General features: G+C 45.7%; 1 protein-coding gene across 1 annotated transcript; it reads right to left on the bottom strand.

Moving 5' to 3' along the window:
- Positions 1–1,614: 1,614 nt before the first annotated feature.
- Positions 1,615–27,490, bottom strand: LOC146181650 (uncharacterized). Its single transcript, XM_084576652.1, has 5 exons — positions 27,412–27,490; positions 18,567–18,683; positions 12,415–12,634; positions 7,983–8,250; positions 1,615–4,388 (listed from the first exon to the last, which is right to left on the bottom strand). Exons 2-5 carry the CDS (start codon positions 18,672–18,674, stop codon positions 4,226–4,228), a joined length of 759 nt encoding a protein of 252 aa, XP_084432778.1. The 5' UTR covers positions 18,675–18,683; positions 27,412–27,490; the 3' UTR covers positions 1,615–4,225.
- Between the last annotated feature and the right edge of the window lie 31 nt (positions 27,491–27,521).

Below are 27,521 nucleotides of genomic sequence, written 5' to 3'. Positions count from 1 at the left end.
ACACGTCCTGCAATAAATCTATAGTTACCTGATCCTCTGTAGCTGCTTTCTTCCTTTTCATAGTTTCTAATGCTTTCTTAACTTCAACCTTCCTTCACTGGCGGAACGTCTGACAAAAGCTTGAATTTCTTTTTTTACATTTTAAAGCGTCAAGACACTTTATCAGACTTGTTTTTGGCTAATGTGAAATCCTCGTAGCACTGACGCGACCAGTGCCATTTGCTTTCTTTGCGGAGCAAGTCGTGAAGTGGTTCAAGGACCGTTGCCAAATTTGGCAAAAATTTGGCTTAAAATTTTATTATGCCCAAACACGCCTTCAACTGGGTCACGTTGGTCGGCAAGGGTGCTTTTTTTATGGCCACCACCTTTTCCGGCGTCGGATGCAGGCCATCCTTATCAATTTCATGTCCCAAATACGTTATGCGTTGCTGAAACAAAGCACATTTTTTCGCATTCACATGTACACCGATTTCACTCAGACACTGTAGGACCCGTTCCACTCTTTCATAAGCCTGCCTATAGTTCTCGCCTGTGATGATTATGTCATCCAAGTAGCAGGCTGTACCCGACATACCATGAAGTATTTGGTCCATGATAGCTTGGAACACTGCCGGTGCGCAATATATGTCATAGGGCAAGCGAAAAAACCTAAAAAGGCCCACGTGCGTGTTAATAGTCAGCAGTTCTTGAGCTTGCTCATCTAGCTCAAGCTGCAGGTAGGCCTTCGACCCAGGTCAAGAACAGAAAACACTTTCCACCTTGCAAGGTTGCAAAAATGTATTCGGGCAGCGGCAAGGGATAATGCTCAGCCTCAATTACCGGGTTTATGGCGACCTGGTAATCACCACAAAGACGCAGCTCTTTGCTGTTCTTTTTAAGAACTATGACCGGGGGTGTCACCCAGCTATTATGCCTGACCCGATAGCAGACACCACCTTTCTCTAAATTCGCCAATTCATGCTCGGCTTGCTTGCGTAAAGCGTACGGACCTGGTCTTGCTTTAGCAAACACAGGGCGCGCATTTTCTTTCAAGACATTGCTAGCTTTGGCACCTTTGATGACACCAGAACCAGAGTCGAACTCATGGCGATATTGGTTTTTGTTTTTGTGAGGGTACACGCGTGTAGGGGCACCCAAACACAACCGTGTAACGATGATACAGAACTCAGTGCAAGAACTTCAGCAGCCGCATATGCCGGCTCAGATAGCACATATACAGTAAATAGGAGCCTCGTTTCATTTTTTCTCTATTTTAAAGGCTACGTTTATTCGAATAACACCCTTTTTCGTCCACTCAAAGCCAAGAGCAGTCCTGTTGCGGGCATGCGTCTCCAGCACAACCTCTAGCGCCTCCTTTCTCCGAACGTTCGGCTTCTGACAGAAAAGGCGTGAAATCAGCGTGAGAATGCACGTGGAAAACATGGAGCACTTGTAGAGCATGGCAGCTCACCTGCCGTGCCGTCACCTAGAGCATGGCTTGGCACCTGTCACCTAGGGCATGGCGTGGTCACCTGCTGGACAAATTAGGAGACTAAGAAGGACATTTATGTCACCAGGCCACGATCCTTAAACTCACGGGAATTTGAGGTTTGAAAGGTAAAAAAATATGACCAGAAAAGGTGCCCGCGACCAAATAGTGAAAGTGAAGAAACTGTGGCTAATCTTGTGACGTGCTAGTCACGCGTCACAGACATGTTTGCGCGCGGTTCCCACCGCAAGCAGCGGTGTAGTAGTCACTGTATTCTCCTACGCAATAAAACATCCAGTTCTCAAAGGCGCCCGACTCATTTCTATACAGGCTATAAAGATACATTTAAATATATCCAATAATTCCGAACTTCAAAGAGTGCCAAACGAAGACACTAATTCGATGTCATGTTATGTGTCGTGCCTCATAGTTTCTTAACAACTTGAATTAAATACAAAATTGACAGCCTCGAAAACAACGTGTTCATTGCTGTTGTGGTGTAGATGCCTGAACTTCCGTCCTCTTTGCAGAAAATGCGGCGTTTTGCCTCTAGTGCTCACGTATACCCACTGTATTTGCAGTTCTTACGAATCTTCTCTTAGCTTCACTTTCTGCTTCTCTGGGGTGAAATGTTCATGACCATAGAACTTGGACCCTACTCTCTGCATACTGAAACCTCGCTTTAGGCATTGATACTTGTGCAAATAAGATAAACCTATTATCACAAATTAGTTTAAATGTCACTAGCCAGCATGGGCGATGAGGCCACAGTGTTGCAGCACCACGGAAGAGTTATTTCTCTGAAGGCGTACAGTGAAAAATTGCCTCCACAGGGCGACTCTCTTACAACGTATATTATGAGTGGTTTCCCGTCTCCCCAAAAAGTGGTCAAACCTTCATGCGAATAGATATTTATTCATTGTTATAATGTGGCAGTGATGTCGTGCGAACAGACAAAAATGTGAAATCTTGAGTCTGCAGTCGCACGCAGAAGCTCAGACCGCAGACACCCGTATACACATGAAGATCCACCTGAGGAACTTAAGTACTAGACTTGTGCACTATCCACGGAGTGCCTTCGGGTCCTAAACAGAATTTCTGTTGACGGTCTTTGTACACTTTAATGCAAGTACATAGACTGCGTACGGAAATTCCTTTGATTGGTTCACAACTACGCATTTGTACAAATAGTGAGTTTCGACCTGAGGACGTCACTTAACAATAAGCATAGGCTATGTAGCGACATTAAATGCGGCGGCAATTCGGAGACGGAAAACGTTTGATTTACTCGGATCTCGGGCTTTTTGCGACGGCATGTAACCCAATCAAATTCGGTACTTCCTTCTTCAAGTTAATGTTTGCACGTGCTATTGCTCCAGTAAACCCCATAAATGGCAGGAAGTCGCAAAATACTCATCATAATATTTTTAAATAAACAACCGGCAGTTCATGCAGTGTTTCGATTTCAGCATCAATCGGTGTTTTCGACCCAATCACCATTTTTGTTGGATGTTCGCAGTTATCAGGGCATTTATTAGGTAAGCTGTACACATCGACTCTCTCTCTCTTTCATCATCGTTTTCCGTAAACTTTCAGTCACATGCCTGATGAGTATTGCATGGAACATTTTCGTTCCGAGAATTTTAAACCCGGCATTTCAACACAACTCATTGCAAAAGCATAGCTTCAAAAACTCATGTTATTTGGTTCTGCAACTACAGCACACCAAAACACAACGCAAAAAAGCTTCTAGCTAAGAAGCTGTGTAAAGTACTCAATTGATGTTGATTTATGCGCGCGATTATAGCCTCCTCGACGCGTTATGTACTGCTAGTGGTCTGCGAGCAACAGTTGTCAACGTACGTTTTTGTCATTTGAATTATCTTCAAAAAACACTGTAACCTGTACAAAATTATAGTTGTGAAGTGCTCATGAACAATCAGCTGTTATACCATTTTCTCGCTACTTTGATTTTCCGCATTTTTGAATTTATTACGTTTCTTTTTCTTCCTGCTCTTTCGCGCTTGTTACTTTTCAACATTTCATTAATGTTTAGCATTGCTTTTTCTTTCTGTATCATGGTAAATATCTATTCTCAGTGTTTCTCAGGAGACAGATGCTACGCCAAAGTACAGTGCCTAGAATATACTGTATATTCTAGGCACTATAGCCAAAGCAAACCTAGATCTCAGTGACGCAGGTAAAGCTCTCACGTGCAAGTGGAAGATGATCACAAAGACTCGTATTATCTTGCATATTCTTCAAGTGCTTTTTTTTACTTCATTCATGTAATTTTTGGCTGTCCTCTTAAGCTCTTGAATAGAAAAAAATGAAGCAAAAAAATGTCCCTTAGGCGGAACACATTAATACAGATTTTGTCGCATCATTAAAAGTTGGGCTGATTTGTTTAGCTCAGATCTATGCGCATTCTCGCAAGCAGTGTTTGTAGATCAGCTCCCCTAGCCCTAATAGCGCACACTGCATACGGATGCATGCATTCACTCGCATGGCTTCCAGTTTCAATGTAGCAAGCTGGGCGATGGATACATTCAAGCCCACCGTTCTTTATGCATCAACATCATACATTTGTCAAACGCCATTTCTTTCATGGAACCTGTTATCAATACGCTTGCCCCTGATGTTGGCATCCTTGCCATAAAAAATAACGAAAAAAGTCCCCCTGGTATCTTGATTGCGAACTATCAGTCGCAGCGAAGATTCCTAGGGGACATGCAGTGTCTTGCCAGGCAGGCGTCCTCAGTGCGAGTTGATCATGACCAGGCTGCCGGGCGGAAGAACGTAGACGGTGCCAGGCGGTTGCCTTCCCAGGTGCAACACCGGTGCGTCATCGGGGGCCATCACGAGGCGAGGCTCATCCTGGTAGCCACCTTTCCTGCTCGGTAAACTGTACACAGGCTCCCTGCACATGAAGTGGTGACATGGGATGTTGAGAAAGAGCATAGATCTGTACACATTCTAAAGACAACCACTTGTGTGCATTTCAATTCGTCGGGCTCCATAGAAACTTCAAGATGAGGGCGTAGATTTTCCATTTAATAAAGTTTAAAAATAGGCGCATTGTTAGTTAGCTTGTTATTAGATGCTAACCATTTTTGGGATGAAGCAAAGCTCTTTTTCGACGCCGGAGGTAGCTCGATGGTATAGATTTCTACACAGGGAAACCTGTAAAGAAGAACAGGAAAGAGAGGTAGGCAAATAGATAGCCTCATTGAATATCAAGGAAGAGTTTTCCGAGAGCTGCACCAAACACATGGGGGTACAGGCGACGGGGGGCATGCCTCGGTGTCCTAGGGCCATTAGCGGCAGCGTAGCAAATGAACGGTCGTGGTCTAATTAACAGTTACTTACACATGTCCGAAATACTTAATGCAAAGCAACGCAATGGCATTCGAAAACTTTTAGGCATACACACAAGACTGAAAACCACAAGTGTACGGATGTGATAAGACATAGGCTTGAACTTCATTTAACGCATTATACAAATCAGGATAATGGTGAGACGCCGTCTTATTACGCTGGCAGCCTCTAGAATGTGCTGTCTAGTCATAAGATAACGTTAGACAGCAGAAAAATGGGACAATAAGAACCCTACCAACACCTTGTGAGGCAGCACGCGTGTGTGACATGAACAAGAAAAAAATAATTGACACCCAACAATGATCAACGACCAACCATGCATGATCTCTGAAAGATTCAAAATATATTGGCGACGAAACAGGAAGCGTTTCTGGGTTACCTACTCAAAAAAATCTATCAACAGAACAGCCCATAAATGCTTGGAATGAAGCCTAAAGCTAGGGATTTATGTCAAGAACTAACGAACAATGCTTCCGTAAAATTTTGCATACATTCAAAAGGCAGAGAGAAGCCGTGACACGTTATAAACGAGAAGGCAATTAGATTGGGCCATAGGATGGATAGCAGTGCTTAAAAGCAGCCATGCCTAAATTTTCCTATAAGCGATAGAAGGCAGCTAATAAATGTGGCAAAGGTGATTATGAAAATACAGTGGCCTCGAACCCAGATGAAGGAATCAGACGCCCGGTACACATGACAAGCTAACAAATCACAATGGAGATTTCAGAACCTGCCCTAGAGAAGAGGAAAGGATAACAGTAGTAATTGATCTACAGAATAAAAAATATGGCTGGACGAAGATGAGAAGGAGGAAAACCTTCAAATGAACCTTCTATCATTAAGCGTTTTTGCTTCCGTCTCCTTCAGAAATTCAAAAGAATTTGAGCAGCATGTTTTTCACAGCAGCACCTACTTTCATTTACGGTGCAATAGGGAGAGTGGTTCTTCCTGGCCCTACGGGGCTGGAATTGGTAGGTCAAGGTAGCTTGCGGCGGGGGCTAGCCAGCCACTGAATTTAATCTGTTGTAGGCCGTCATTGTACCCGTCACCGCTTAGGTGGCGGACGACGACTGTTGCGGCGCGCGTCTTTCTCTTCTCTTCTTTTTCTTTCTTCTCTACTTTCTCTGTTTTGTCCGCACGAGGCAGCGGAGGTGGCTCAGCTACCGAGCCAGTAGCAGGCCTGTGCATTTTCTTTTCCTTCTTCTTACACCCACAACAACAACAACAACGGTGCAATATTGGATTAGAAAACATTTATTGTCACCAATGAGCAATTTGTGTGCACTACACTTAGATGGCCTCAAGTCCGTTGCTCTCGGCGTCCTTTTGAGCCCACTCAGTAGCCCGAACTTGCGTCAACGGGTCTGAGCTGGCCAGTATAGCCTCCCACCTCTCTAAAGAAGGGACTAGTAGTAGGTTCGCTGGTGGCAGCGCTTTTTTGGCAGCTCCTCTATTTCGCCGCAATGTTTACCATTTGGATTCTATTGCTCTGGGGTATGTGTGCGCTAATTTAGATGGGCTGAAGAAGGTACGCATCTGAAGCCGACGCCAGATTATTTCCTGCCTTTTGTCTAGTTTCTTGTCTGGGACTCCTGGTTCAGTTATCCTGTGCTCCTGGATTGAATTGGAGAACATTTATTTCGTCAAAATGCATATGCAGACGGTCCGCTCTAGATGGCCTCCAGTCCATGGCTGACGGCGACCTTAGCGGCCCATTCGGGGACCAAGGCTTGAATGCCCGGGTCCGAGATGACCAGAACGGCCTCCCATCGCTCAAGAGAAGAATTTGTACTAGATCTTCAGGTGGAGGTTCTTCTTTACATTGCCATAGTATGTGATCATACGTGGCTGTTTCGCCACAGAACATTCACGCGGGGTTAAAATCATCTGGGTACATTTTTGATAATAGATATGCGTTAAGAAAGGATCACGTCTGGAGTCTCCTCCAAGCGGTCTCCTGTGCCTTATCCAACGTTTTGTCAGGTGGTAGAAATTTGTACCGTTCCAATCTGTAATGACTTGCGATATCGTGAAAAGATGGCAGCCCCTCCTTGGAGTAACCCATGGATACGAAGGACCCACCGACTCGGTTGACGCAACCTCGAGCCATGTTGCGGGCCGCCTCATTTCCCGGATTCCCTGAGTGAGCCGGCACCCATATCACCTCAATTTCTCTGTATGGTTGCCTGGTCAGTTTCAGTATTTGCTGCGCTGCAGTTGAGATTCTGCCCCCCGCAAAGCTACGGACAGCAAATTTAGAATCGGAGAAGATTGTATCCGCGTCGGTGCTAGCTATGGCTAGTGCCACAGCTGCCTCTTCCGAGGTTTCAGAAGATTTTGTCACTACCGACCCTGATGCCCGCAGCCCAGTGCGAACGCTCCGCTTGTTGTGTATTCTGCCGCGTCAACATAGACAGCTCCTTCGATCGTTGCGTATTTTTCGTGTAGAGCTATTTGCCTTAGCTTTCCTCCTTCCTTCGTGGTAGGTTTAATTTATTTGCATTCCAAGTGTGTCATTTGAGGTCGATTGATTATGAATGCCATTACGTCTTCATATCGCGAAGTAATCTTAAAGCGCTCAAGGTAAACGTCTCTTCCATTGGACCAATTCACCGTCAAGGGGCAATAATATTAATACTAAAAATTGGTTCACAGGAAAGTAAAGACGCAGTATCTGTCACACTTGCTCTGCGGACACCTGAACCGCGCCGCGCCATAAGGGAACGGAGGAAGGTAGGAGTTTAAGCGGAAGGAAAGGGGCGCCGTAGTTTAGGGCTTCGGAGTATATTTGACCACATGGGGATCTTTAATGTGCGCTGACATCGTACAGCACACAAGCGCCTCTTTGTCTCGCCGCCATCGAAACGCAGCCGCCGCCGGCAAGCGCAGGCTGGAGGCGCAATACTGTATTGTTTGTTTGTTTGTTTGTTTGTTTGTTTGTTTGTTTGTTTGTTTGTTTGTTTGTTTGTTTGTTTCTTTGTTTGTTTGTTTGTTTGTTTGTTTGTTTGTTTGTTTGTTTGTTTGTTTGTTTGTTTGTTTGTTTGTTTGTTTGTTTGTTTGTTTGTTTGTTTGTTTGCTTGCTTGTTTTCAGTTGTTGAAATTGCCAGACACGCTCTCGGTACTGTTGTACACTAACCTTTCCGTGGTGTGGTACCGCGCGGCGGTGAGTATGGGTGCGTCCGAGCCGCCCCTGGGTCTCCTCGGAGGCAGCCCCGGGGCGTACTCTCTGCGGCCTGCCCCGGCTTCCTCGTACTCGGTGACACAGCGCATGCGCTTGGTGCGGGTCACGAACACCACGCAGCACACGGTGACCGCCAGGGTGGCCAGCAGGGCAATCACGTCCGCCGAAAGCAGCGTGATGAGCAGCACGGCCGCCAGGTTGTCCAGGGTCACCTCAGACGTGGCTGCGTGGAATGGATATGCAAAGTCAGAAGTACTGAATGACGGTGCGAAGCACTATAATTGCATAACCATATATATTGAACCGCAGGAAGGAAAGGTTAGAACGACAGCCCACTCCTCCAAGCCTTTGGTGATCAAAGAAGGTGGAGCAGGAACGCAGCGAACACTGAAGACAAAACGGCAGGAACAACTTTAACCAGACGAAGAAGAGAGTGGCTCAGAGAACGAACAAGAGTTAGGAATAGTCGAGCCAAATATGGAAGAAATTAGTGTTAGCAGTGCACACGATGCAGAGGCAAAGTAACCTATACTATTTTATGGCGGCAAATTGTTCCACGAAAAGATTGTAAGGACGACAGAACGTTAAATGGGCGGATGAGATTAGAAGTTTTCGGGATAAGCTGGCCATGGTTAGCACCGAACCATGTTAGCTAGAGATTTGTAGGAGAGCCATCTGACCTCCAGATGGTGTATTCAGGCTTACGGTGATGATGACTTGAAAAACCCACGCGTTATGGAAAAGCGAGGCTTAAATGCGCATGGTCAACACTTTCTTAAATAAACTCCACGACTACAAAATTACTGATTTACGCCGCCCTTGCACTTTTGTGCATAGTTGTATGTCATCGAAATGGATCATTAGGATTTCATAACAATACAATAAAAATTACGCTTTATATGAATTCTAATGATGTCGGCGTGAACTTCTCCATCCTCTAAAGTGATTTCTTTCAATCACTGCAGCCCTTTTTTTTGTCACAACCCCAAGCCTGCAAGAAATTAGAAAGCACCATTTGATGCCGGCATTGATACGCTCAGCCATTATTTATTTATTTATTTATTTATTTATTTATTTATTTATTTATTTATTTATTTATTTATTTATTTATTTATTTATTTATTTATTTATTTATTTATTTATTTATTTATTTATTTATTTATCAAAAATACCCCTAACGGCTTTTACGGATGAGCCTATCAATTGGAAAGTTGTAGCGAGCCATTCACAAGGCATCCTATAATCATTAAAGCAACCTGCCATGTCATATTGGTGGAGAAAATACTGAAATATGTTTTCAGCATTATGTAAGCAGCTGTTCCTGACAATTAATTGGCCGATATTTCTTCCTAGTTTAGCGAATTTCCTTGTGCGTTGTGCTCGTCTTTCATAGCATATTTTGGCTTGTAGAGCACTTATTTTTGGTTCGGTTACCTTATTCACTTTACTTCCACTTAGTAGCAAGCTTTTCAATTGCGCCTCAGGGCTCTGGAATCCGGAGTTCAGCCCTCGTTTCCACCTTAGCATATTGTGAAGTGAAGCAACATTGGCATACCTTCTAATTCTCGGTGTTTCTTTTACTAACCAAACCATTATGCTGAAATGGCGGATATCATTGAGTTTCATCCAGTTGTCACCAACCTCTTTTGCTCCAATCTTTAACAATGTATTTCTGCTGTCGCTTTTCAGGCGGCATGTTTTATTGTTTTACACATGCACTGCTTTGCTGGGTTGCCCCTAATTTTGTGCTCTATCTTGTTGCGCACTCGTGAATATTTATTGTATAACTACCATTCAGTTTTGTGTTATCTTTTTTTCTGTATTGTGTTTCCTGTGTTCCTGTGTTCCCTCTTCCGATTTGCCTCTCGTATTGATTTTCCTGAATTTTAAAGCATTTATTGGAAGCATCCCTTCCATTGAATGCTTTAAAATGCTTTAAATGCTTTAAAATATTGGAAGGGATGCTTCCAATATTTCTGTTGCGTATTGGCCTCGTTTGCAAATAAGAATTCCCTATGCGTAACGATGACAAGTGGCACGCTTCCGGGTTTGGCCAGTGCATTGCGCAGTTCCTTTGGGGCACCATATCGTGCGCCATTTTCGTATCCAGAAAAAGAGTATATAACACCATTCTCGAACTTGTATCATAAAACGCACTTTTGTATTTCTTTTTCTGAGAATCCTTACAGCACAGGCTGTCCAAACCACGTGCCGCTAGAAGAATAAACGCTGCCATGAACGCGGATGATTTCCGGATTCTCTTGTGAGCGGCAGGGCCTTCTACGGGCTTCGCAAAATAGCCGCGCAGTTTGTTTTCAAAACCGATCGGCAACCCCTCTCGTCGACAACGGAACATATGTGTATACATACACGTCCAAAGGAATGAGACGGCGTCGGCAAGGCGGCGCCTGTTTCCTGGTGGGGGGTACTCGTGCCCCGTGCCAAGCTCACCACCACCGCGCATGCCGGTGGTTGCCGAAGATGGTGATCGTACCCGCGTAAAGAACAGCACTGAAACGACCATGGGTTTAAGCTTTAAGGGAAAATCGTGCTGCCTTGTGTGGTACAATCCTCCTTTTTCACAAGGCCGCATCGCGAACGCGAGCCTCTTCTCTGGTTGAAAACGAAGCATCAACCCCAGCTGCCCATGCGTGGTTCTTGGCCTCCGCGATCGGCTCAGCCGGAGCTGATGTCGAAGGCCATGTTCAGTTTATATTTGTGACAGGCGTATGCGATAGATGGCGGTAGCTGTCAAAAACACATATAGCCATTCCGCGGGTGGCTCCATCTCCCAAGGACGTTTTGAAAAAGTAGTAGACGAATTTTCATCCACTCCCAGTAGACGCCACATTTTGTAAAAAAAAAAAATAAAGGCAAATTATGGTCGTACCGAAAATGTCTGCACCAAATGAGAGACGCAAATAACTGATTTCCACTTTGATCGGCGTTGAAATCAGCTTGAAGAGAACATTAAGATCTCATTGTTGTGCCTTGTTTCTGAGCTTCTTCGTCACGGTCAGAATGGTCAAGAAAACGCTACGAATAACGCGATTTGAAAAAGTTTAACATTAACAGTGTGGTGCAAGCTGCTTTTGGTCGGAAGAATAGCGGCTGAATATCAACCGGTGTCGTCATTATGGGTGACCAAGGTTGTACACAAGATGCGTAAAGGAATACTAACATAACTATATTGCCTAATCTAATCGAGTCACTGTGTTCACATAGGACAAAAACACTGAAAGTTACTAAAAAGAACGAGAGAATCTGGCTCGACCGGCGGCAGCCAGGGATTCGAAGATTCATAATGGTTTTCTACAAGGCCACATTAAAGGAATATGAACGGGCGATCACTCCCTCTTCGTGCCAAAATCTCTCTTGCTTCTTCTTTTTTCTCGGCAGACATTGACTGTTCAGCTCTGGCCGCGTTTTCCTTCATTCGGAGCTAAAGCATACATTTGTCGCAGAAAACAAATTACACGGGTTCAACGCTGCTGAACCGAGAGTAGAGTGAAGGCTTTGATTGCGGGCTACCGAGAGTCACATCGAGTACAACAAGCGTCCCGTTAAATGCATCAAAGTTGACCAGCGGTTTAGTTGGTGTTGGTAAAGACGTTTATTGCGTCTATATATGAGGAACACTTAAGCTCCGCCTTTATGGGTATGACGCGATAGCGTAAGCTACCAGCGCACATATAAAGCCCCGCTTTAACCAAGCCGTACGAACGTGCCTTAATGGCCTATAGGGGTAACGTGAATACCAGGGTCCTGGCAGACTGATTCTGACATAACCGTCCCATGTGAAACGAGAGATCCAAGGTGGCAGCTCCTGCCAAGGTGCCATGGTGCCACGGTAACACCGTGCCACGCCGATGGCTTGAAAACCTAACGCAGTGTAGCTTTCGCAACAATAAATTGTGTTTACGAATGGACTCTTTTCATGCAGCACTCGATTCTTACTTAGACGTCAGTTACGAAACACTTGCCGTTGTCACTTCCTAGACGTAATTAGTTGCGTATGTCAACGCCAGAAATCCACATGTAATAAATAGCAACCACGGGCTCCACCTCAGCGTTCACTGGAAAAAGTTCATGGTGGCGGCAAGTCTACTTTTATTCTTGACCTCCTGGCTGAATAATATATCATTTTTATTGAGGGTAGTCTCTTTAAGCGATAATCATTATAATCACCTCAGCGTCCCCTTCCCTAATGGAACAGGTGTAAATTTAATAATTTGGAGAGTTTAGAGGATGGTTTCACCATATCCTGCAAGAGCGTCTAGGTTTTGCCAATTGAAAACAGCATGTTTTATTCCACCTCGCAGAATACGCATCAACGAATTTGCCAGCACTGGCCATCACAGTGTAACCCCGCAGCACTTTCTCCCACCTGGAACCTCGATGAGTTGCAGCAACAGCAGAAGTTTGTAGGCGAAGAGCACAGCCGTCAGGCAGGCGGCCACCACTGCGAGAATGGCGCATGAAGCCACAAGCACGTGCAGCTTGGACGAGCGGTAGCAGTAGGCGGCCAGGCCGCACACCCCAGCCATGGCCAGGAACAGGCCCTGAAAGCGGCATGCTGTCTCCACACCGCGAAGCTCGGGAACCACCTGCGAGGCAGAGACACGAAGCGTGTCGTGCAAATGTATCTGGTCCTGGTCAGCATAGATTCACTACAGGACAACGGCTCTCGCAATTGAGCTTTAGTTAACCATGTCCTGTACAACCTGTGAGCACCGTACGCCCGCCAACTAGCCCAAGAAACAGCACTGCTAAACTTCATTCCGACCCTCATCTGGATACTTGAAACTGGAGAATACAGGCACGTTTGCATTTTTGTAGAATTTACAAGAATTATAGGCTATCCTCAATTCGTGTTACGTGTTTGGAACTGCAGCTAGGGTGTCATTATCACAAGTTAGGTCCCTGATCAACTTTGCTTTTGCGTTTTCATATTATCTGTATCATTTCCCTCCTGAGCTCCCTGCCCTGTTTCGATTAAGTGTTATACTCAACGCACCTAAATTACATATATTTCCCAACAATTTCTGCATCTGCCGTTCCATAATACACAAACCTGAACCACTTACAGCGTTGAGTCGCACTTGACTCAATCCTCGTTATCCACCCAACTTTCTCGCATGAAGTTCTTAGCTGAAGTCAGATTGTCACAATAATTATATGTCAGAAATTCACCATGCTCCCGACATCATCGTCGACCGGTGAGAATTATTTTTGCAGAAGCAAAGGAATGGCACTCTAATTTAAGCGTTCCGCAATGCAATTGAGTCGACTCGGACGTTAGCGTTAAGATTTACATGTATGAATTTGTGATTGTGAACGATGGCACATAGACATGATAAAGTTTTTTCCTTTGCATAAAATTGTATCATGAGCAAGGCATCAGAAGACGCACCTACAAGCTCTTACTAACAACTAAGTTTATGCGGCTTTTTAATCAGGATTACATAACAAGGTTGATTTGAAGGGCATGTACCTACATGTGTGTGCAAGTATGTTCTCGATGCGTCATGATATGCGTATGAACCTAATCGCTTTCATCCTACATACATCCTGGTCCAGTTCTAACACGATATAGTTAAAGGGCTCGTTCTTTAAAAAATCTGACATAGGCGTTGTGAGCGGAAAATGCCGGGCATGACTGGCGGGTGGTAGTTGGTGGCAGACATGGCTTGGCACTGGTTGGCCTTATGATTATCTGACGTCACGCTGCCATACGATGAAGCCGATTTGTCAGAAGCTGCAACGTGAGCTCCTCCTTTCCGATGAGATCAAAATTCCACCTTCCAGGAATCTTGCATTTTAAGACAGCCAGATTATTCCTACACCAAGCAGGCACATGTGTACGGCTTCGTTAAAGCAGGACCTTATACACTGTTACTCCGTTTCCACATACATGTTAGAAAAGTTCCACTTGTAGCTATAACTTTTTAACATGTATGTGGAACAATATTAAGTGTGATATTCATGTCAGGAGGCCTTTCACATATTGCGGTAGCTTACCACTGTATCCAAAGAGTGCGTATGAGGTGTTAGAGAAAAACATTAAGGTATTGGTAATTAGGCGAATAGCTGTCTTTATGCACGCAAACAAGAAACCGCAAGGACAGCCAGCAAACGGAAACTACTAGTGCTGTCACGTCACACTCTTAAAATCGGGGCTTAAGAGTTTTTCGTTTACTCTTTATAGTGAGTTTGACTTGATTTTTTTTGTCTTCATTTTAGGTGCTGCAGCAATGTCACAATCTCAGCACAAAGTTATTATCTCCCGTATTTACTATAATTCACGCACAAGTCCGGCCCTATGCTTCTTTGTGTGCGCTATAAGCATGTTTTTGAATAGAACACTAGTATCCGATAATAGACACATCCAAAACAGTTGCAAAGTCAGATCAGGAAGGCAACAACTCTATCATTCTCATTGCGACTCAATATTAGATTATACAAAAATACACTGAAGAAGCAAATCAGCAAAAACGATTAGGACTACCGATGTGTATGAAGGCTAAAGCTAACTGACGCGAAGCGCCACCATGAGACCGGTAGCGCGAGGAATTGTGCACTCTTTCTGGTTCTTTAACAGCGTTCTCTATGCTCCTACTCCTCTTCCTATGACATCACCCTCCTCAATCCTCCCGCTACAGTTGTTATGGAAATCAGTAATGCAAGGCGGGATTTTATTGTCGCTCGCGGCGGGCACTTTCTGTCCACGTCAATCATGAGCCATGTGAGGCCTTGACATATTTTCTTCATTGTCATTGTCAAAACCAAAAGTAAGGCACACGCTGAGGAAACAAGGAACTAGGACTAATGTTCTTTGAATGCGCTTTTGGTGAATCAATTTTTTTTTATAAATTGTAAATTTTAACTCCGCACAATTTTTATTGCTTAATTTATAGTACAAAGTATTCTTCCTGTAATAAAATTTATAGTTGGTACCATAGCACACTACGCAAAAGTGAGATACCCCGCATTTTATGTAAGGACAACACGTGGCAGGTAGGGATGTCTGTGAAAGCACCAAAAGAAGTTTCTGTCATACATAAGCAGGCAAACTATGAGAGCACAGACAACGTTCTAACGTTTATAAATTCTGAATTCACGCTACATTCATATAATAGGGCTGACCAAGATTGACGTGCACGCTATATTTCGATTACATACAAAATCATAGCGTCAATACAACGTTTACTGGGCTGGATGATGCGTGTAAGCGACCATAATTCTTAGCGCAAGAATCTGAGATAAAGAACAACTTTACCAAACGTATCCACTCACTAAAGTATTCGAACTAGTTCCTTCCTTTCAGAAGCTTAGAAGTTAGTCCGTGAATAAACCATGTGCTGCAAAAGCAAGATAACAAAAGACTGCCGATTCTATTTCATGAAACGATTCAAAGCATGGATAAGTGACTTCAAACGTAAATGTTTGATGTAATCAAAAGGCGTCATAGCGACTAAAGTGCGTAGACAAGACAGCAATGTAAGCAAGAATAAAAATCGCACAAAAAATGCAACAAAACTCAAGTCTTATACCAAAGCTGCTTTCGTGAACCAATTAATTTGGTGAGGTACTTTGGCGATTCCACAAAGTGATTTGCTGTAGTAATATTGCTTTTAGTAAGTGGCGAGCCAGTAAAGTATTTAACATAATGATGTCATTTCTGGCGATTTGCATTTTTATTCAGGAAATTTTCACGTCTCTGCAATTTTCGAGCGCCTGCGTCTTATGATTAGATTGAAAATAGGCTTTCGAGATAGTTTGCGTATGCAGTCTGATTGGCTTCACGGATTAAAGTCCATAGCCTGCGTTTGTGTGCTTCGTTAGTGTTTTTTTCGCTCAGCTTCTTCATTTCACACAAGATTTTGCAAGAGTCTCGTAAATTGAATATTTCAAAATCGCTCTTAGTTTTAAACAGCAGATAGTATGACTCCTTGTCTCAGATGCAGCCGCACGATCTGGAAATGACAAGAGGAAACTTTCCTTTCCTAGATCAGTTAACGTAAGCCGATGACGGCTGATTTGCCATGACGTCCCATAGGGCTACAGTGCGCTTTCAACTTCATCTGACCTTACACACACTTTAACACACGTGTTTCCTCTAGCTTTTCTTTCAAGTGGCAGCTTTGAGGCCAAAGATGGAAGCCGCTCGAGCATTCGCACATCATGTTGTTGTTGTGGCTGTAGGAAGAAGGAAAAGAAAATGCACAGGCCTGCTACTGGCTCTGTAGCTGAGCCACCTCCGCTGCCTCGTGCAGGCAGAAGAGAAATAGAGAAGAAAGAAAAGGAAAAGGGAGAGGGAGAGAAAGACGCGCGCCGCAACAACAGCCGTCGTCCACCACCGCAACGGTGGTGGGTGCAATGACGGCCTACAACAGATAAAACTTCTGTGGCAGGCTAGCCCCCGCCGCAAGCGGCGGTGACCCACCTGTCCCAGCCCGATCATAGGAGTACCAGCTCTACACATCATGTCAGGTTGCCCAGATACGCAAGCTACAAAGCGCTTTGCGTGCTCCTGTTTTTCACTACAGCTATGCAAAAAAAAAAACGCGGCGAGGCGTGTCCATCAAGACCGCGATCACTACGATGGCGAAAGACAAGTCACATCAAACTGTGCCCCAGATCATCAGCCACCAATGTTTCAAACAATTTTTCAAAAACTTGTTTGGCTCTAGCGCCCAACGCTACGCGGCGCTGACTTCAGTCCATGCAACGCTTTCGAGCGTTCAAGTTAAGCGTGTTGACTGCTGTACACCCTCCCAAATCTTTAATGACCTCAAATGTTGGATCGCTAAATGTAGCGTATGTAATCCGTCTCTCGGCTACACCGCTTGGTAATTAGTGCTGTAATTTAACGCACGAAGTGGTACTTAAAAGTGCCTGTTTTTCATATAACACACTACTTTCCTGATTCACTCAGAAATGACCTAAACTCTGCATCGTCTGGTGCAATCTAAACCAAACAAGCAGCATGCATACCAATGGTCCTTGCATCAACCCTAAAATAACTTACCAAAGCAAATTCACAGGCACTTTCAGTTTTAGACCGATCCTTTACCCAAATGAAGCGAAATTAATGGCAACCGCTACTGTATATGCTACTTGAATTGTCTGTTGGTCGCGGCAAAAGATGGTAATTGTTAGTTAATTTTGACGGGTTCAAGCAAACCTCCCATCCTAATTGGTTATTATAGTAAAGGGACCATTTGTTACTACGCCATACGTTATATTTCTGCACGAAAGAGGAACCTGCGAAGCTGAGAGCTACGTGTTGCAGTTAGAAACGCAACACGTGAAATTGTAAAAAAGTTAGGCGGGTGTACATGAGCTTTGTTACTCGTTTATGCACTGTTCGTTTCTACGTCTTTTATTCCGACATACTCCTTATCATGCAGCAGTGAGATACCACAATCTATGAAAGACTGTCCGACATAGAAACAAATCCCCGCTTTAACCAGGCCATAATAGAGTTCTTGCGCTGCCTAGAGGCGGCGGGCCTCACTTTGGATACGAAGGTCATGGAAAGGTTGATTCCAATCTCACCTTCCCATATCAAAGGCGAGCCCTACCTGGTAGAGCTAACTAGCTCGGTTATGTCACGTGATGGCGTGACGTCACACAAATCGGCAACCAATTAGGGCACGGTCATGTCAGCTGCCAGCTACCAACTGCCAGACTCGTGCCCGCAATTTTTCGCGCACAACGTCGACAACGCTGGCACTGAATTTACGGAAAGAGGGTTTTTTAGCCTACCACGGTAAATACTATAACTAGAAAAAAAACGAAAAAAAAAAGGCAAAAAAAAGCTCAAGGCTGCCACACCGGCTAGAAGTGATGAAATACTTTTGCGTCGAGAAAAAAAAAAGATAGCATGTGAACTCAGAAATCTTAGATTCCATGGAAATGTCTCCTAATAAGCACTTTTTTTTTTTCATTTTCGCAAACAAACTTAACGAATCCTTTAGAAAAGATTGCTGCTTAACAAGCGCACTGCTCCATGACGCTTTAGCTGTCATCTCTAATTATTATGGCTGACTGGTTTACGTTTCAGCCGTACCGATCACCAGCTGCTATCACATGTTAAGAGGCACTCAGGAAGCCGTATCATTTGACCACTTAGTTTCCGGACTTGTTCACTGTGTTCAGTGTACCTATTTGGAAAAATAAAACAGAGAAATGCAGAGCCATGCAGAGCAATGCGAACCACATAGACAGACGCCACCTGATATATTTTCTGTGTTTATCAATTTCAATAGCACCGCATTTAATGCTCCCCTCCCTTCTCTCTTTCTTCCTCGCAGATCACCCGTAATTAAAATATTACTCGAGCGATTCGTCACAATCCGGCCCATTAAGAGCAAGCTTGAAGGTCGCATGTCTTTCATTTCTGAACAGGCGTATCACATCAACGACAGCTGCCTTTCAGAAGGCACTTTCAGTTAATAAAACAAGACCTAAGTGGACACAAAGCCGAAGAGAATATATCTCATTCATGTCTTGTTTCTTCAGCCTTACACTTACCTTCCATAGCTGGCCGAGTATCGGCAGGAGAATCACCAGCAGGGCGCATATAACTAGGATGCAGCAGGCGAAGAAGTTCACTGAGAGAGACTTGCTGGGACTTGCCATGGTTTAACGCTGAACTAGCAGGAAATATGACTCTTGAATATCGATTACACAGAGCCTAACTTCTTGAACAGCTGAGCAGCGTCTTCAGTGTATCCGTCTGACGAAATATTATACGTCATCCGCACACGTTATGTTCTTCAGCAAGTTGTCGCTTAACTGGCTCGGCGGTTGAAGGCTTCTGCAGGTCGTAGCGAGTTGACAAACGTTCCACCTATCCGCGTCACCTTTGCCACCAGAAAGTAGATTGTCACTTTTAGTAGTCACGATTTCATTACTGGGCACATTTTCTTTCACAATGGGCTAGGTAGGGTTAGGATATGCTGAGAAGCTCACAGAACACTCGTCAGGTACGTAGGAAAAATTCTTTTTCGTTGTAAATTGAAGGTCTCACAAGAAAACACAAATACGCACAATTCACTTCTACCTCGGGCACCACACCCTGCTTCCGGAGCGCCGAAGCGGCGGCAACTCCAAAAGTAGAATCCCCGTCGACGAGAGCGGAACGGAAAGGCGGCTCCTCTTTTTCCCAGAAGATCACTGGGTCAGAGGAACGCCGCACAGGCCGAGGAAGAAGGCATCCCTTCGTCGGAGCCCGTCGCAACGAGTGCTCCTCAAACACAAAGTCAAGTAGGGTGCTTCCAGTAAGGCGGACTTCTAGGAGGCGCTACGAAGACTAGTTCACGAGACGAGGCGCTGCTCCCTCTATCTCCCCGGAGCTCGTTCGTTCGACGTCGGTGGCTCCGCTCACTGCGTCGTGGCACGTAGCCCACATCGGAGCCAGCCCCGGGCCCCGCTCGAACCCTTCCTTCGGATCGCCACCGAGAGGCTGAGCCAGCGAGCGCCGCTGACGCCCCGATCCCGTTGGCGCCCTTCCGGATGAACCGCCAAGGCCTCGCGGACTATTTAAAGCCACCCCTCCCCTCGCACCGGCCGACCCAACTCCGGCCGCGCTTTTGTGTATGAGTGCGTACGTTCCTTCCACAGACTTAGCACTCTGTCTCTCACTTTCTTTAGATTTCACTCAAGCCCCCGGTACGAGAAAGCGGGCTGCCTCGCGTGCTCTGCACATCGCGTGGATTGTGGAAGAGCACGAGCAGGTCGTCACGGTGGTGGTTCGCTCGCTCGTCTCGGCGTGTTTTCGGGCTTTGTGAGGGATTGTTTGTTTGCGTGCAGATGGGCTGCAGGGAAGAGAATCTGAAGCGTGGCCCGCATGGAGCGTTTTTTGCACGCGAAAACGCGTCGCACGCCCGACGCCCGCGCCGGCGTCGACGATTTCACTCCCGCATGGTAAGCAGCCGTGCGGCGTTTTTTTTTTGCCGCCTAGTTGCACGACGCACGCGCCCCCATCCGGCTGTGCGTCGAGGTCGCGCACATCTTGTTTTCCCTGTCGCCGCGAGCTTTAAGTTGTGGTTTGCTCTCTTTCTTCTTGGTCAGGTGTGTCAAGTAAACAGGCACATGCATCACTTCCAACAGCTATAGATCTAAATGCAGAAGCCATAGCACAAAGGAGGTATCAGAGGTCCGCTGGCAAGGCTAGCAGCTCATAAACAACCTCCGAGCTTAGCGTAAACACTCGTGGCGCCAGCGGACGGCCCCACCTTCACGGAACTCTAACCTAAAAACCCCCAAAAAAAAAGGAAATGCACGGTGCCCGATGCCCGGACCTTGCTGTCGTCGCCTCGTGCGCGGAGCGATTCCGAAAGACTACATTGCTGCTCGGCCGTTTCGGCCGAGAAACCCGACACCCTCGGCGCCGTCGGAGCGCCAAACCCCCGTCGTTCATTCCGCTGTCGCGAGCGAGTCTCTCTCGGCCGGCGTGGGCGTGGCTCCGACCGGAATCACGTGACGGCTGCTCCGGCTCTCATTGGCCCTCTGCCGATGACGACTTCCGGCGTCGGCGCGTCGTCGGCGTTTTTATCTGTTCAACCAGATCCCGACGATTTGGCAAAATCGTCCTCTCCGGCGGCAAAAAAACGCTCCGCTGCCGTCGACGCCGGCGAATCGCCCGGAAAAACGCTCCATGCGGGCCACGCTTGAGAATTCTGTTTTTATTATCGGGTCTGTTATTCCCGAGTTTTCTCGTGCCCTGGAACGTTTGCCGCCGTCGCATGCGAGCTCTTTTGATTTGTTTGTCTTCGACTGCGCGAGAATTCCTGCCTGAGTTGCATTCATTTTGCCTGGATTGACATGACGGCATGGCGTAAGAAATAGATGCCGATGTTATTTGCGATAAAAAACCTCAAGTAACCTCGCTCAGGGCCTCGCTGCCCGTTTGATATGGCAAATGGGGCAACTTCAAAGCGGGGTAGTTAACCCTACTCAAAATGACGCTGCTTGGAGCCAATGTGAAAGCATACATTTATATGGCAAATAAAAACAATTGCGTTCCTGTGGTCAGAGGAGCACAGATTTTCTTTACCGCTAATGTTTGGCTCCTTTGGCAAGTGTATAATTCTGTACGTATGCAGCATTGTAGATTGATTGATTGAATGTCCTTTATTGAATGGGAAGGCTCATGGCCATGGATGGGGATAAAGGGGAGTAGACATAATCTTCATTGTTTATTTAGGTCGTCACTCGAATCACATTGCTCTAACCAGGCCACTAAGCGAGCCATACTTGGCAAATATCATCTGTGTGTTTGCATCAGTTTCTAGAAGGGAACGGTAGTTCAGGCGGTAGGGTTCGATCTCGGGGCGTCCAGTAGAAAAAGCAGGGCATTCCCAAAGTAAATGAGATATGCCGCCGCAGGTTAGAGTCGTACAGTGGGGGCACGTAATCATTTTCTCTTTATACTGACGCCAGCGGGCCATAATACGTGGCGTGTAAGCCGCATGGGCGATGAGCTTATTCAAAAAGACTTCTTGACTTCGGGTGAGGTGGGTTCTTCTCGTAAAAGGTGGGTCTGGTGTGGCCACCTGCATGCGATGCTGACTGAGGCTACGAAGACTGGTCCGAGTATAGTGCATAAGGGCAAGAGAAGGGGTGAGTTGCCCGCCCAAGGTCGAATAAGGATGAAGCAAGGGGGGTGGGGAAGTAAATGTGGACATCCCACCTGCCAAGGCAGCCGCGGCGTGTGCCGCCGCATTGCCCCCTGATTCGTCCGAGTGACCTGGGGTCCAGTGAATAGCGACAGTTCTGGTCGCGAGTTGGTGGCGTTTAAGGAGGCGCTGTATAGCCGTAGCTGTTGCATCTTGTGAACCCGGAGTAGCGATTTCCTTGTAAGCTTCAAAGGAATCAGTAAGAATACGTAGTGACCCAGTTCCGGTGCAAGGCACTCCTGACAAGGCTCCCCAAATCGCGAGGAGTTCAGCGTGAAGAGGGGTACCCTGAGGTAGATGGCAGGCATAAGCGCCTGAAAGGGAAGAGTTGTCATCGCATACCCAGGCCATAGATGCGAATTCGCTTGTAATGGATGCGTCGGTGTATATGTCAGTCGTATCGGGGATTCGCTCTTGTCGGTGATGGGCAGCTAGGAGCTCCCGGGGAATGACAAAATCGCGGTTTATAGGTCGGCGATGGACGCGTGTGACTACTGGCATCTCCCAAGGGGGAAGTGATGCATATAGGGCTGGTGTTTTGTCGTTACGCTGTTCATCCCAGGCCAGCAGGCGACGCCCCTGGACAGTGTTCTCTAGACGTATTCGATGACGCGTCTGTGACTCGGTAACGATGGTAGTGAGCGGTGGAAGAGCGGCCAAACGCTCAAGTTCGGCTATAGGAGTGTGCTTAGGTAGACCGGTAATAGTGCGTAGTGTAGCGCGATGAAGGCGTTCGACCTTAGCGAAGTCAGCCTTCGACAGTTGGAGGACCGGTGTACCATAGAGGATTTTTCCGACCGCCGCTGCTCTGGCCATCGCACGGCAGGCATGCTGCCGCGCACCGCCGTGCCGGTTGGACAGGCGACGAATAGTATGTAGCAGTGCTGGCCAAAGGCGTTGTAACTGACGAACCCATTTCTGGGGGCTGTTGCAGCTTGATATGGGCAGGCCAAGAATGCGGATTTGCCCATTTGAGGAGGTGATGGTGTTGCCTCCGATGTGAAGATGGATCTGCATACTGGGGTTGGTTTTATGTTTTCCGTCGATACTAATCAATTCTGTTTTATGTGGTGCGAGTTCGAGGCCAATTTTGGTTAGTGTATCTTCAAGACAAAGAAGGGCCGCCTGAAGTTCAGTCTCCATAGAATATTTGTCTACGTAATCCGCTGCCTCAGTCCAGACGGTAATATCATCAGCATATATAGCGAATCTTGCGCTTGTGCTGATTTCCAGATTCTCGGCGACGCGTGTCATGGCCAAGTTGAACAATATGGGTCCGAGAATGGAGCCCTGGGGTACACCCCTATCCAAGTAATAGGTTTTGGGCACCCATCCCGGAGCTTTGCCATGTAGCTGAATGGGTCTAGATGTCAAAAAATTGCGGATCCAGATTTGGGCACGATTACTAGGAAAGCGTTTGGCGAGTTCCTCCAGGATAACCTCATGGCGAACATTGTCAAAAGCTTTGTGTATATCGACAGCCAGGAGATAGTCAGGTAGCGTTTTACGATGAGCTCTATTCAGAACTCGTCGCAAAAGCCAAAGGCAGTCATGCGTTCCAAGGTTAGGGCGGAAGCCGGCTTGAGCTGGATGAAATCCAGGACTGACGTATTCAATGTAGTGACTAATCCGGGTATGCAGCAGGCGCTCGATGAGTTTACAGAGATGTGAAGTCAGTGCAATTGGACGCAAATTACTAGGAAGTCGAGGATTTTTGCCAGGTTTAGGGATAGGAAGAATAAGAGAAAGCTTGAGGTTATCCGGTACCGTTCCGGTCTCCCAGTAAGAATTAATGATGTCGAGAAGGGCATCCTGGGCTGCCGAGTCGAGATTGCTAAGCTCCTGCCAACTAACTCGGTCGTGCCCGGGTGTGGCGCGAGCTCGGCCTCTTCCGAGGGCTGCTTGCAGTTCTCCCTTTGAGAATGGGCGATCCAGGTCTGGATCAGGGTTTCCGACTGGGAAAATGGAAACTGCTGGTGGAGGCATTAGGCTGGCGTGTGGGAAAAAGGTGCTATAACTTCATCTTCAACATCAGCCGGGTTGCCATTGAGAAGAAGATCGGCGAGAGGTGGTGCCCCGCGTGCCTTGCCATTTAGGCCACGAAAGATGCGCCAAAGTTGTGATAGGCCCGGTACTTGTCCAAGACGGTCGCATGTAGAGTGCCAAGCCTCACTTTGCAGGTGAAGCTGGTATGCCCGGATAAGCTTGAATTGTCGTCGAAGAAGCACGAGATCTTTGTGACGTTTTCCGCGTGTCCGAAAACGTTGCGTGAGGTGATCTGCGCGACGCCAAAGGTTAGCCAGGTGAGCATCCATGCCAACTGTGGAATCGTCACAGGGGATATATTCGAGAGCTTGAGTGCGGGCATCTCGGAGTACAGACAGAAAGGAGTCAATATCTGAGAAGGGGGTCGTAGTATTAGCACGAAACTTGTCCCAGTTGAAAAACGAACGTGTTGTCCGAACGCGAAGACATTTACGATTGAGAGTGAGCAAGATGGGCAAGTGATCACTACCCCAAGAATTAGAAAGGACTTCCCAGCGCCGAAGAAGACGCGGTGATGAGGATGTAAGGTCCAGTGTAGTGTCTGCTTGAGAGGGATGGAGACCGATACGGGTCGGCACGTTAGGTTCGTTGCACAGGGTAAGAAGAGTTTGATCAAGGGCGTCATATAGGTGTTTACCACGTTGGTTAGGCTGAGATGAGCTCCAGGCTGCGTGATGTGCGTTGAAATCTCCGCCAATAAGAATAGGATAAGGGTGTGCTGCGTTTTCAAGGTCAGGGAGCCAGGAACAGGGTTCTGCCATGACGTTACCTGGCCGGAAATAGGCCGATGCTACGACGAAAGGTTTTTGGCCAGGGGGGAAGATTGAAGCATTGTAATAAAATGTAAAAAGCTCCGCGAAATAAATTCCTAACTCATAGTACCAATACATAAATGTTATACACGGGCTGGCTCTGCTACTTGCATTTAGAATACAGCTTTAAAGCTATAACAATCATTTTATTTAATGGTACATTTTATGCTTCTTTGCTTCTTTATTCGGGAATCATTGCAAAAATGCCGACCGTTGTAGTTCAGGTGCCACCGCATTTATTTCCCTTCGTCACCAACCGTTGCTTTAATGTGGTCCGCTGTATTTTTATTCATTTCTGTTTCCGTTTATTAGTTCATTTTTATATGCATAGGTGCCTTGCATATTTTTCTCCATCTCTGCACAGATTTAGTTTCACTATATTAGTTTGTTTTTCATTTTTTGTTAGGGTGCATTGATGTACTTATTTTTTCCTTTCTTTAGAGAGTGTGGAAACAGTCTCTAAATTTTTTATGCGTGTTTTCTTCGTTGAGATCATTCGTAAAGCGTCCCAGTAGATGCATCAGTGCTTATTATTCACCATGAGTCTGCTAATGTATCTAATTGAATTTTCTCTCTCACCAGCTACAGTACCAACAACCGAATGTTGGTAATGACGTAATAAGTGACATAAAGGTCACGCAGAGTATGCCAAAACTACGCAAAAATCGCTCGCAACCACTGAATCGCTCGGTTGCTGAAACCGAAAACAGGGGAAAAAAGAAAATTATGACCTCTTTCATGGGATCGTATACGTGAATACTGTGTGGTGGTGCAGTTATTGTGACGCATCACGCATCATTAGAGAGAAAGAGCAATGGAAATAAAATGTCATGCCTGTACTACATTAACTGCTGATTGTGCTGCATTCTTGGAAGATTAATAATGACATCAGATCGAACGAAATCTCAGCATTACGATTATTTGCCATCTAGTGCATAATTAACCGGAAAATACTTAATCCTATCAACGTCATGAAGTTTCAGATTAACCTGAAAAAATTATAATGCCGTCGCAGATCGACAATTCTTCTGAAGCGAAGAAATTGCTCATAAATTGACTTCCGCGAAGAACAATTCAATTTTCATGACAGCTACTACACAATTTAATAACGCTTTAATTGTGTCCGTTGCATTGTTTACCTACCTTTGTCAGAATTTTTAATTTAGTTAGCTTCCATCTCCGAACACGACATCGGAAACAATAAAGGCTTCGAGTTGTCAACTGGCAATTGCACCTAGCTAATCGGGTCCTAAGATTAAGTCTATTCACTGCTATTATGCAGTTTTTAGAACTTTTTAGACGCCGAGTGGCTTACCCATCGTCAAAACAGGGGAGGTTAAACTAGCCGTTGCTAACGCATGCATTCGCTTCTTGGATGAAAACCAAAAAGTACGAAAACCTTCCATTTCATTCTCTTTCTTGCGACCTACTGGATGTTTTTATCTTGGTTGTCGCTTCCGCAGTTATGGATAACGCTTAAAATAATTATAATTGGTAAACGGGAAAGGAAAGGCGCAGTATCTGTCACACATTTTCTGTGGATACCTCAACTGCGCCGTAAGAGAAGGGATGAAGGTGGGAGTGAAAATGGAAAGAGGAACCATACTGGAGGACCCTGGAGTAATTTCGATTACCTGAGGATCTTTAACGTTCACCAACATCACACAGTTTTCTATTGCTATACCATATACCCTTATTCATCCAGAGAATATGGTATATACCCTTATTCATCCAGAGAATGGGCTCCGCCGGGGTGGCGCAGTGGTTACGGCGCTCGACTACTGTTCCCAAGGATGCGGGATCGAATCCCGGCCTCGGCGGCCGCTTTTCGATGGCGGCGAAAAGCAAGGTGCCCGTGTGCTGTGCGATGCCAGTGCACGTTAAAGAACCCCAGGTGGTCTAAATTTCCGGAGCCCTCCACTACGGCGTCTCTCATAGCCTGAGTCGCTTTGGGACGTTAAACCTCACAAACCAAACCAAACCAAACCATCCAGGGAATGGGCCAAATGCGCCAGAGTTGCCAAACTATGCACCCAGCGCATTGCGTACTCTCCTGCGCAGTTCTCTTTATATATTTAACAAAAATTTCAACCTATCCCCATTCCCGTTTCATATGTATTTATTCCCGTCTAAAGGTCACTTACATTTATTCTTTGTTTCTCTATTTCTATATTCAACTACTATCTGCACTTCCACCACGCCTTTTTTTCGTCCCTTCCACAATTCTCATTCACGTGGTACAACGCAAGAGCCCATCTCAAAATCTGACTAAAATATATTTTTTTAAAGATTGCTTCCTTCAATTTCTCTTAAATTATTCTTTTCAACAGACATACTAGAGTACAAAACATGTAGTGCAGTTACAAAATATCCATTAACCATCATCGGATGCAAGAGCTACGGCTACGTACATAATTGATGACATATAAGGCGGAAGAGAAAAAGGAAGAAATCTTGCAAGAACAACAACAACAGCAACAACTGGTTGAACCATCTACTCGAACTGAATCTGTCTTAACCGCCGGGAAGCTGATTCGCTCTCCCCGCAAAGCTAGACTTCTTGAAGGCCATCGTACGCAATGTTGGCACATCCTCCAATTCACCATTCGGTAAGACTTTCACAGAAACGTTCTCCTATTAAAGCCGATTCTTGAGATGTGCTTGTTTAAGTAACCAGATGAACGCCCCGCAATACTTTGTTCTTGCTAATTTTAGAAATACTCCAGGCTGTAATCATTCATCCTAGCCCTGTTAACAATAAATAAGAAAAGAAAATAGTATCTGTAACTATATATACACTACCATCTTGCGAAGTGGAAAGCAAAACGATGGTTTTACCAAGCCTTAATTCTCTTGATTTCATTTTGCTAGCTAAATATAATGTTCAAATATTACGTGTCATTGAGTGTATAAACCCGTTTGTAGTAGGTTATCCTTATAATGCTTAA

The sequence above is a fragment of the Amblyomma maculatum genome, chromosome 8, assembly GCF_055883805.1.
Source record: "Amblyomma maculatum isolate TAMU_Amacu chromosome 8, ASM5588380v1, whole genome shotgun sequence".
Classification (NCBI taxonomy): domain Eukaryota; kingdom Metazoa; phylum Arthropoda; class Arachnida; order Ixodida; family Ixodidae; genus Amblyomma; species Amblyomma maculatum.
This window is presented reverse-complemented; position numbering and strand designations above follow the sequence as displayed.